General features: G+C 38.9%; 1 protein-coding gene across 1 annotated transcript; it reads left to right on the top strand.

The window, feature by feature from the left end:
- Window positions 1-10,330: 10,330 nt before the first annotated feature.
- On the top strand, window positions 10,331-11,275 carry LOC138093029 (olfactory receptor 5G9). The gene has a single exon (XM_068989118.1). The coding sequence runs from the start codon at window positions 10,331-10,333 to the stop codon at window positions 11,273-11,275; it is 945 nt and encodes a 314-aa protein (XP_068845219.1).
- Window positions 11,276-12,453: the final 1,178 nt, after the last annotated feature.

Genomic DNA, 12,453 nt, shown 5'->3' with positions numbered 1-12,453 from the left:
TACATAATCTTTAAGTCTGATGATAATTGCAAAATCTGCTAAGTAAAATCCCATGAAGGGCAAAAGGTGATTTCTGACGGCTTAACAAACTCTTCAGGTGACAAACTAAAGACCCAAACTGTGGTTTTCTAAGAAGCATTTGCTGTTTCAAGTGGCAGATTCATGCCTTTGCATTCAGCACTGCAGTTGACCTTCTGGTTTTCATAGTTGTTTTTACCTTTTATTGCATAACTGCTGTGTTTCAAAATGTTAATTGCAATTTCTCAGTCAGTCTCAACAGTGGATCCTTAGCCCCATTGCAGATGAGTTTCAGAATAGATATGAACAGCTCAAAGTAACATAGCTGGAAAGTGACTCAACTAGGATTTGAACTTGGTTATGGTTGGCTTCATAGCGGAAACTCTTTCTGTTTTGACACAGTGTAATTCCATTGTGACTAATTTTGTTACATAGCAGTTTTTTTTAAAATTTTTATTTTTACTTTATTTTACTTTACAATACTGTATTGGTTTTGCCATACATTGATATGAATCCATCACGGGTGTACATGCGTTCCCAAACATGAACCCCCCTCCCACCTCTTTCCCCATAACATCTCTCTGGGTCATCTCCGTGCACCAGCCCCAAGCATGCTGTATCCTGCATCGGACATAGACTGGCGATTCTTTTCTTACATGATAGTATACATGTTTCAATGCCATTCTCCCAAATCATCCCACTCTCGCCCTCTCCATCTGAGTCCAAAACTCCGTTATACACATCTGTGTCTTTTTTGCTGTCTTGCATACAGGATCATCATTGCCATCTTTCTAAATTCCATATATATGTGTTAGTATACTGTATTGGTGTTTTTCTTTCTGGCGTCACTCTGTATAATCGGTTCCAGTTTCATCCATCTCATTAGAACTGATTCAAATGTTTTCTTTTTAATGGCTGAGTAATACTCCATTGTTTATATGTACTACTGCTTTCTTATCCATTCATCTGCTGATGGACTTCTAGGTTGTTTCCATGTCCTGGCTATTATAAACAGTGCTGCGATGAACATTGGGGTACCTGTGTCTCTTTCAATTCTGGTTCCCTCGGTGTGTATGCCCAGCAGTGGGATTGCTGGGTCATAAGGCAGTTCTATTTGCAATTTTTTAAGGAACCTCCACACTGTTCTCCATAGTGGCTGTACTAGTTTGCATTCCCACCAACAGTGTAGGAGGGTTCCCTTTTCTCCACACCCTCTCCAGCATTTATTGCTTGCAGATTTTTGGATCGCAGCCATTCTGACTGGTGTGAAATGGTACCTCATTGTAATTTTGATTTGCATTTCTCTAATAATGAGTGATGTCGAGCATCTTTTCATGTGTGTGTTAGCCATCCGTATGTCTTCTTTGGAGAAATGTCTATTTAGTTCTTTGGCCCATGTTTTGATTGGGTCGTTTAGTTTTCTGGAATTGAGCTGCATAAGTTGCTTGTATATTTTTGAGATTAGTTGTTTGTCAGTTGCTTCATTTTCTATTATTTTCTCCCATTCAGAAGGCTGTCTTTGGGAGAAAATAATAGCAAATGAAGCAACTGACAAACAACTAATCTCAAAAATATACAAGCAACTTATGCAGCTCAATTCCAGAAAAATAAACGACCCAATCAAAAAATGGGCCAAAGAACTAAATAGACATTTCTCCAAAGAAGACATACGGATGGCTAACAAACACATGAAAAGATGCTCAACATCACTCATTATCAGAGAAATGCAAATCAAAACCACAATGAGGTACCACTTCACCTTGCTTATATTTTCCTTTGTTGTGCAGAAGCTTTTAATTTTAATTAGATCCCATTTGTTTATTTTTGCTTTTATTTCCAGAATTCTGGGAGGTGGATCATAGAGGATCCTGCTGTGATTTATGTCTGAGAGTGTTTTGCCTATGTTCTTCACTAGGAGTTTTATAGTTTCTGGTCTTACATTTAGATCTTTAATCCATTTTGAGTTTATTTTTCTGTGCGGTGTTAGAAAGTGATCTAGTTTCATTCTGTTACAAGTGGTTGACCAGTTTTCCCAGCACCACTTGTTAAAGAGATTATCTTTACTCCATTGTATATTCTTGCCTCCTTTGTCAAAGATAAGGTGTCCATATGTGTGTGGATTTATCTCTGGGCTTTCTATTTTGTTCCATTGATCTATATTTCTGTCTTTGTGCCAGTACCATACTGTCTTGATGACTGTGGCTTTGTAGTACAGCCTGAAGTCAGGCAAGTTGATTCCTCCAGTTCCATTCTTCTTTCTCAAGATTGCTTTGGCTATTCAAGGTTTTTTGTATTTCCATACAAATCTTGAAATTATTTGTTCTAGTTCTGTGCAAAATATGGCATGTAGCGTAATAGGGCTTGCATGGAATTTGTAAATTGCTTTGGGTAGTATACTCATTTTCACTATATTGATTCTTCCAATCCATGAACATGGTATATTTCTCCATCTATTAGTGTCCTCTTTGATTTCTTTCATCAGTGTTTTATAGTTTTCGATATATAGGTCTTTAGTTTCTTTAGGTAGATATATTCCTAAGTATTTTATTCTTTTCATTGCAACAGTGAATGGAATTGTTTCCTTAATTTCTTTTTCTACTTTCTCATTATGAGTGTATAGGAATGCAAGGGATTTCTGTGTGTTGAATTTATATCCTGCAACTTTACTATATTCATTGATTAGCTCTAGTAATTTTCTGGTGGAGTCTAGAGGATTTTTTTTGTAGAGGATCATGTCATCTGCAAACAGTGAGAGTTTTACAACTTCTTTTCCAATCTGGATTCCTTTTATTTCTTTTTCTGCTCTGATTGCTGTGGCCAAAACTTCCAGAACTATGTTGAATAGTAGTGGTCTTGTTCCTGGCTTTAGGGGAAATGCTTTCAATTTTTCACCGTTGAGGATAAAGTTGGCTGTGGGTTTGTCATATATAGCTTTTATTATGTTGAGGTATGTTCCTTCTATTCCTGCTTTCTGGAGAGTTTTTATCATAAATGGATGTTGAATTTTGTCAAAGGCCTTCTCTGCATCTATTGAGATAATCATATGGCTTTTATTTTTCAATTTGTTAATGTGGTGAATTACATTGATTGATTTGCGGATATTGAAGAATCCTTGCATCCCTGGGATAAAGCCCACTTGGTCATGGTGTATGATCTTTTTAATGTGTTGTTGGATTCTGATTGCTAGAATTTTGTTGAGGATTTTTGCATCTATGTTCATCAGTGATATTGGCCTGTAAGTTTTCTTTTTTTGTGGCGTCTTTGTCAGGTTTTGGTATTAGGGTGATAGTGGCCTCATAGAATGAGTTTGGAAGTTGACCTTCCTCTGCAATTTTCTGGAAGGGTTTCAGTAGGATAGGTGTTAGCTCTTCTCGAAACTTTTGGTAGAATTCAGCTGTGAAGCCGTCTGGACCTGGGCTTTTGTTTGGTGGAAGATTTCTGATTACAGTTTCAATTTCCATGCTTGTGATGGGTCCGTTAAGGTTTTCTATTTCTTCCTGGTTCAGTTTTGGAAAGTTGTACTTTTCTAAGAATTTGTCCATTTCTTCCACGTTGTCCATTTTATTGGCATATAATTGCTGATAGTAGTCTTTTATGATCCTTTGCATTTCTTTGTTGTCTGTTGTGATCTCTCCATTTTCATTTCTAATTTTATTGATTTGATTTTTCTCTCTTTGCTTCTTGATGAGTCTAGCTAATGGTCTGTCAATTTTATTTATCCTTTCAAAGAACCAGCTTTTTGCTTTGTTGATTTTTGCTGTGGTCTCTTTTGTTTCTTTTGCATTTATTTCTGCCTTAATTTTTAAGATTTCTTTCCTTCTACTAACTCTGGGGTTCTCCATTGCTTCCTTTTCTAGATGCTTTAGGTGTAGAGTCAGGTTATTTATTTGACTTTTTTCTTGTTTCTTGAGGTATGCCTGTATTGTGATGAACTTTCCTCTTAGCACTGGCTTTTATAGTGTCCCACAGGTTTGGGGTTGTTGTGTTTTCATTTTCATTCATTTCTATGCATATTTTGATTTCTTCTGTGATTTGTTGGTTATTCAGAACTGTGTTGTTCAACCTCCATATGTTGTAATTTTTAATAGTTTTTCCCCTGTAATTGAGATCTAATCTTAATGCATTATGGTCAGAAAAGATGCTTGGAATTTTTTTGAATTTATCAAGGTTAGATTTATGGCCCAGGATGTGATCTATCCTGGAGAAGGTTCCATGAGCACTTGAGAAAAAAGTGAAATTCATTGTTTTGGGGTGAAATGTCCTATAGATATCAATTAGGTCTAACTGGTTTAATGTATCATTTAAAGTTTGCATTTCTTTGTTAATTTTCTGTGTAGTTGATCTGTCCATAGGTGTGAGTGGGGTATTAAAGTCTCCCACTATTATTGTGTTACTGTTAATTTCCCCTACATACTTGTTAGCATTTGTCTTACATATTGTGGTGCTCCTATGTTGGGTGCATATATATTTATAATTGTGATATCTTCTTCTTGGACTGATTCTTTGATCATTATGTAGTGGCCTTCTTTGTCTCTTTTAACAGCCTTTGTTTTAAAGTCTATTTTATCGGAGATGAGTATTGCCACTCCTGCTTTCTTTTGGTCTCTATTTGCCTGGAATATGTTTTTCCAGCTCTTCACTTTCAGTCTATATGTGTCCCTTGTTTTGAGGTGGGTCTCTTGTAAGCAGCATATAGAGGGGTCTTGTTTTTGTATCCGTTCGGCCAGTCTTTGCCTTTTGGTTGGGGCATTCAACCCAATTATGTTTAAGGTAATTATTAATAAGTATTATCCCATTACCATTTACTTTATTGTTTTGGGTTCGGGTTTATATGCCCTTTTTGTGTTTCCTGTCTAGAGAATATCCTTTAGAATTTGTTGGGGAGCTGGTTTGGTGGTGCTGAATTCTCTCAGCTTTTGCTCGTCTGTAAAGCTTTTTATTTCTCCTTCATATCTGAATGAGATCCTTGCTGGGTACAGTAATCTGGGCTGTAGGTTATTTTCTTTCATCACTTTAAGTATGTCTTGCCATTCCCTTCTGGCCTGAAGAGTTTCTATTGAAAGTTCAGCTGTTATCCTTATGGGAATCCCCTTGTGTGTTATTTGTTGTTTTTCCCTTGCTGCTTTTAATATTTGTTCTTTGTGTTTGATCTTTGTTAATTTGATTAATATGTGTCTTGGGGTGTTTCACCTTGAGTTTATCCTGTTTGGAACTCTCTGGGTTTCTTGGACTTGGGTGATTATTTCCTTCCCCATTTTAGGGAAGTTTTCAACTATTATCTCCTCAAGGATTTTCTCATGGTCTTTCTTTCTGTCTTCTTCTTCTGGGACTCCTATAATTCGAATGTTGGAGTGTTTCATATCGTCCTGGAGGTTTCTGAGATTGTCCTCATTTCTCTTAATTCATTTTTCTTTTTTCCTCTCTGATTCATTTATTTCTACCATTCTATCTTCTATTTCACTAATCCTATCTTCTGCCTCTGTTATTTTACTATTTGTTGCCTCCAGAGTGTTTCTGATCTCATTTATTGCATTATTCATTATATATTGACTCTTTTATTTCTCCTAGGTCCTTGTTACACCTTTCTTGCATCTTCTCAATCCTTGTCTCTAGGCTATTTATCTGTGATTCCATTTTGATTTCAAGATTTTGGATCATTTTCACTATCAATATTCGGAATTCTTTCTCAGGTAGATTCCCTATCTCTTCCTCTTTTGTTTGGTTTGGTGGGCATTTCTCCTGTTCCTTTACCTGCTGAGTATTCCTCTATTTCTTCATCTTGGTTATATTGCTGTGTTTGGGGTGGCCTCTTTATATTCTGGTAATTTGTGGTAATTTATTATGGAGTTTCCTCACTGTGGGTGGGGTTGTATCAGTGGCTTGTCAAGGTTTCTTGGTTAGGGAGGCTTGTTTTGGAGTTCTGGTGAGTGGAGCTGGGTTTCTTCTCTCTGGAGCACAGTGGAGTGACCAGTAATGGGTTATGAGACATTATCAAAGGTTTTGGAGTAACTTTGAGCTGCCTGTATGTTGAAGCTCAGGAGTGTGTTCCTGTGTTGCTGGAGAATTTGTGTGGTATGTCTTGTTCTGGAACTTGTTGGCCCTTGGGTGGAGCTTGGTTTCAGTGTAGGTATGGAGGCGTTTGATAAGCTCCTATTGCTTAATGTTCCCTGAATTCAGGAGTTCTCTGATGTTCTCAGGCTTTGGATTTAAGCCTCTTGTTTCTGGTTTTCAGTTTTATTTTTACCATAGCCTCTAGACTTCTCCATCTATACAGCACGATGATAAAACATCTAGGTTAAAGATGAAAAGATTCTCCACATTGAGGGACACTCAGAGGGGTTCACTGAGTTACAAGGAGAAGAGAAGAGGGAGGAGGTAGTTAGAGGTGACCGGAATGAGATGCGGTGAGATCGAAAGAGGAGAGAGCAAGCTAGCCAGTAGTCACTTCCTTATGTGCGCTCCATAGTCTGGACCGCTCAGAGGTATTTACGGAGTTATACAGGGAAGAGGAGAGGGAGGAAGTAGACAGAGGTGGCCAGGAGGATAAGAGAGAGGAATGAGAAGGAGAGACAAATCCTGCCAGTAACCAGTTCCTTAGGTGTTCTCCACCGTCTGGAACACACAGAGATTCACAGAGTTGGATAGAGAAGAGATGGGGGAGAAAAGAGACAGAGGCCACCTGGTGGAGAAAAAGGAGAGTCCAAAGGAGGAGAGAGTGGTCAAGCCAGTAATCACACTCTCAGGTAAAATTGGGTAGTGAAGTTTGGGTTTTTAAATGTACAAAATTGACAGCAAAAACCAAAGAGCAAAGAGTAAAAATCTAGAGTAGAGGTTGGATATTCAAAAATACAATATTAAAGAAAAGAAGCAGAAGGAAAAAAGGAAAAAAGAAAAAAAAAAGAAAAAAAAAGCCACAAGAATTATTAAAAAAAAAAAAGGCACCAATAACCACCCAAAGATTATATATGGTGTTTGCCTTAAAAAAAAAAAAAAAGTCTTTTTTTTTTTTTTGGAATAGTAATAATAGGTTATAGAGATAAAAATTAGAGGAGAAATAGAAGACTTAACTATTTTAAAAAAAAAGTTAGGGAAAAAAAGAATAAAGAAAAAAAATGGAATGATTTTAAAAATAGTAAAAATATATCTGGCCCTTCTCTGATGTTGTGGGCAGTGTGGGGTCACATCCAAGGCGGTTCCCTCTGTTTAACTTCTTCTTTATGCTGGTTTTTTAGGCTCACTAGTTCAGTCGCGCTGTGGGGAGGGGGGATGCTGCAAACAAATAGCACTGTCGTGTGCACACAGTGTCTCAGCCCCGCTGGACCTGTCCCTTCTCGCGGTGTACAAACCGCTCTGGCTCTACGATGCTCAGCCGGGAACGGTCTGAGGCCGGCCCTAGGCTGCATGCACTTCCCCGGTCTAAGCCGCTCAGGTTCGGCGCTCAGGTAGCCCTCAGAGGCACAGATTCGGCTGGGACTGCGTTTGTGCCCTTCCCAGGTCCGAGTAGCTCAGGAGTTTGGCGAGCGCGATCGCTGCGACTTGTCGCCTTTTCTGCCTCTGCTGCTCAGTTTTCTGGGTGAACCGCTGGCGCCCCTTGTGAGGCAGATGGTGACTGTCCAGCACCCCCAGAAGTCTTAGCAAAGAAGCCTGTTTGCAGTTAGGTAAGTAAAGTCTCTCCGGGTCTGCAATTGCCCCTTTCCAGCCCTTATGGCTCTGGCTGCCTGTCCCCGGCGGGGGATGGTCTGCAGCCAGCTTTTTCCATTCCGTCCTTTGTTCTGTGCTCGGTCCTGGTGGTGTGTTATGTTCGAGCTTTTCATGTGGTAGCTATCCCACAGTCTGGTTTGCTAGCCCAGGTTAGATCGTTCTGGTTGTGCATGGGGCGTTCCTGCCAGATTCTTACAAAGCACTGCAGCTCGCGCCTCCCACGCTTCCCTGCCCTGCCCCCACTTCCTAGTGGCGGATGCAGGCGTCTGTTCTGCTTTTCCGCTGGGGGAGTTACTGTTGGGCTTGTAATCTCTTGGTTTTAATTATTTCTTTATTTTTCCCTTCCTGTTATGTTGCCCTCTTTGTTTCCAAGGCTCGCCACAGACTCGGCAGGGAGAGTGTTTCCTGGTGTTTGCAAACCTCTCTTCTTAAAATTCCCTTCCCGGGATGGGCTTCCCTTCCTGGGACGGAGCTCCCTCCCCACCTCCTTTGTCTCCTTTTTCGTCTTTTATATTTTTTCCTACCTGTTTTTGAAGACAATGGTCTGCTTTTCTGGTTGCCTGATGTCCTCTGCCAGCATTCAGAAGTTGTTTTGTGGAGTTTGCTCAGCGTTGAAATGTTCTTTTGAGGAATTTGTGAGGGAGAAAGTGGTCTTCCTGTCCTATTCCTCCACCATCTTAGGACCGCCCCCTGGAGAAGACTCTTGAGAGTCCCTTGGACTGCAAGGAGATCCAACCAGTCCATTCTGAAGGAGATCAGTCCTGGGTGTTCTTTGGAAGGAATGATGCTAAAGCTGAAACTCCAGTACTTTGGCCACTTCATGCGAAGAGTTGACTGATTGGAAAAGACTCTGATGCTGGGAGGGATTGGGGGCAGGAGAAGAAGGGGACCACAGAGGGTGAGATGGCTGGATGGCATCACTGATTTGATGGATGTGAGTCTGAGTGAACTCCGGGAGTTGGTGATGGACGGGGAGGCCTGGCGTGCTGTGATTCATGGGGTCGCAAAGAGTCGGACATGACTGAGTGACTGAACTGAATTGACTGAAACTGAGGAGAGAAAAGATTTGAAAAAATGGTATTGGATCCATTGAATGTCTGCATGGGAAAAAAGTGATCATTTACCCTTACCTCACAACACATACTAAGGTCATCTCAAGATGATTTGGAAATCAAGATGTGAAAGGCAAGGAATTAAAACATTTAGAAAATAATATGGGAGAGGATCTCTGTGGAATGTGGTTACAAATTTAAAAAAAAGCTACAAAAATACTAAACATAAAGGAAAATATTGATTCTCTAAACCACATTAAAATTGAGACCATAGGCTTGCCTTTAAGAGCATAAACATGTAAGACACACCAAGGAAAGATGTATTTACAGTGAATATAGCTGGTATACCTGAAATCCATGAATAATAATTATACAAATATATTTAACAAATCAGAGAATCTGGTGAAAAAATGTGGGCAAACACTTGAGTGACCAACCACGGGTTATGTAAATGTCCTGTAGATATTGCAAAGTTGCTCAATCTCACTAGAAACCGGCAAAATGATTGGCAAAGCTCCAATGCAGCATTAGACTTGCCTTTGTCAGGGAAACATCTCTCAATTTCTCATGGAAAACCCTGTATAAATATAATAGAAATTCTTCACACATTTTGATTCTCAGTGATTTTTTTTTTTGTCCGTATTGGAAAAAGACACTAGCTAAAATGATCACATTGTCAAATAAGGTATCTTGTGGAAAATTCTCTACTATAATGAACTTTAGATAGACAGTTCCAGAAATTGAGTCATCATTACACTGAAGTTTACTCTGTAAATAGCTAAAGAAGGAGGTAAGCAAAGGAGTCAAACACAGAAAACAAATATTTTGATCCCAGAGGATTTTTAAAAGCATTTAGAGGCAGCAAGAACATTTTAATTTCCTCTCCTCTTAATAAAATTCCCAAGGTATGGCATACTTTAGGAAACAAATTCTACCAGAACAAAAAATGATGTTACTACTTCTGAAAACCTTAATTCATGTGGAAAATTTTTATTTTCAGAGTGAAATCTTCCTACTTCCTTGGAGGAAAAACTAAGAAAGAATACAACCAAGTGACTGCTAGACAGTCGGACTTCCTCTCTATGCAAAGGCACAGGTCTGGGTGGGAAGATGAAATGCATGCTGAAAAAAGAGCACAGTTTGTACTCCAGTGTTAATTCTCTAAAGAAGAAAGGAACTCACTGACATGTAAGTTTAACTCACTTTTTAAACCTATTTCTGCTTTTCTATTTATCTTCGAATGTTCAAGATGAGTTAAATGGATTTATGGGAAAATAAGACTGACCAACATTTAAAATATTTTATAGGTTTTCTAATGTTGAACAAACTCTTAGTTAAACCCGAATTTTCTCTCTAAAACATTTAAGCCATATTGCTTTTTAGAACTGTATTTGATTTGCTGGCGTTTTATTCTAGCTTTTTTATGCCAACGTTCCTAAACTGAAAACCTGCAATTTCTTTTCATATGGATAATGTTATGCTTTTAAGGAATTTAAAGCTTTGTGCACTATCAATTTCTTGTTTTTTTCTTTTTCTCACTCTAGTGACTGAACTAACCAATGGCTGGTGAAAACTATACCAGGGTCACGGAGTTTATTTTCACAGGCTTAAAGTGCCATCCGCATGCGCAAGGCTTCCTCTTCTTGCTCCTCCTTCTTTTTTACCTTGTTACCATGACGGGAAACCTGGGCATGGTTACCCTCATCCGGATGGATTCCCGCCTGCACACACCGATGTACTTCTTTCTCAGTCACCTGTCCTTTGTGGATGTCTGCTTTTCATCCGTGGTTGGCCCCAAGATGCTCAGAGACTTCTTTGCTGAAAGGAAAGCCATTTCTTTCCTGGACTGCGCCTTGCAGCAGTGGTTCTTTGGGTTCTTTGTGGCCATCGAGTGCCTTCTCCTGGCATCCATGGCTTATGACCGCTACGTGGCCATCTGTAACCCACTGCTGTATTCAGTTGTCATGTCGCACAGGCTCTGCATACAGCTGGTGGTCGGACCCTACGCTGTTGGATTTCTGAACACCATGACCCACACAACAGCTGCTTTTCGACTTCCCTTTTGTGGTTCCAACATTATCAATCACTTCTTCTGTGACATGTCCCCGCTTCTCTCTCTGGTATGTGCTGACACGTGGATCAATAAATTGCTAGTTTTCATCGTGGCTGGATCTGTACTTATCGTCAGCAGCCTGACTATATTAATCTCCTATTTTTACATCCTCATCTCTATCCTGAGCATCCGCTCTGCTCATGGGAGGCACAGGGCCTTTTCCACCTGCTCTTCCCATCTCACAGCTGTGTCCGTCTTGTATGGGACTCTCTTCTTTATCTACGTGAGGCCAGGCGCAGTTTTTTCTCTGGATCTCAATAAAGTGGTGGCCGTGTTCTACACAGCAGTGATTCCCATGTTGAATCCTCTCATCTACAGCTTGAGAAATAAAGAAGTGAAAGCTGCTATGTGCAGGATCATCGCCAGGAGAAAGTTTTGCCTCAAAAGTTAAATTTCCATCTAAAACAGAAAATAGATTAAAAAGTAAAGCTTCCAGACATGGTTAGACTATCTGACCGTCCTCCAAAGATGCTAAAAAATTTGCAGAATTTGGGGGTGCTATCCTTCCGTTCTTCTACATGATTTTTATTTTCGTACCTTTTTTTAAAAGCTCCATTTCACCATGTCCCTATTAGTGATAAAAATCCCCAATCACCCAGACTCAGAGTGATTCTTTCTCCTCAGATATCTTCATTGCTGAGAAAATGATGGAATCTAATAAATGTTGAGGAAACCTAGTTACTAATGCTCTCACACTAGTTGGACCAACAGAAATGTCCAGATGAGGTGAGATTCTTTGGAACAGCAAACATTACCCCTATCCATACATGTAGAGGTGAAAATATCAAACAGAACATTTACTTCTCTTACATATGCCTTTACAAAGTAAATAATGCTCCATACATTATATTTAGTATCTATTATGTTTATTTTCTTAATTCTTACCTTCCAAAAATACAATATCATGATCACTGAAAATAAAAAGAAAATGCAGCTAAGCAAGTGAAGAAAAGTGTTAACCAAAAAACAAAAGCAAAACAACAACAACAAGAACTCTTCAGTTTTCCAACTATTACGTTAGTATTAATATTCAGTTTTCCCCAGTTCTTTCAAATAAAGATAGAGATAGCTTACTACAGAAAGCAGAAATAAATCATAAAGAAGTGAATGAAAAAAATGAGAAAACTTCTAAAAAATCAGGAACGATGTGCTGAGAAGTTATTGGTAACTAAAATGCAGAAAATTTATTTCTTATTGTCTTGTAGTATTTTTCTGTTATTCTTTTCAAACTAAAAAAATACAATAGAATGGAGATAAAAATTATTTCAACACCTTTCTGCTCCCCTCAACCTCAGAAGAATCCAAAGAGGAATTATATGAATTGCAATCATTTTCATAAAATTTAAGTGCTTTTTGAAAAGTATCCATTTGGTATACACTAAATTCTAACAACATCTATTTTTAGCCCTGATAGCTATTGGTGATTTAAAAATGTAAAATTTATCTCTAGGCTATACAGAGATCCACATATGAGTAGGGGAAACAAAACAAAACAAAAAACAGACATGCTTGAGTAGTGATGTAGAAAAGAAATAGGGTGTAGAATCTAACTCAAACCCCTGCCCAGAT

Source organism: Capricornis sumatraensis, chromosome 16 (assembly GCF_032405125.1).
Source record: "Capricornis sumatraensis isolate serow.1 chromosome 16, serow.2, whole genome shotgun sequence".
NCBI lineage: Eukaryota > Metazoa > Chordata > Mammalia > Artiodactyla > Bovidae > Capricornis > Capricornis sumatraensis.
This window is presented reverse-complemented; position numbering and strand designations above follow the sequence as displayed.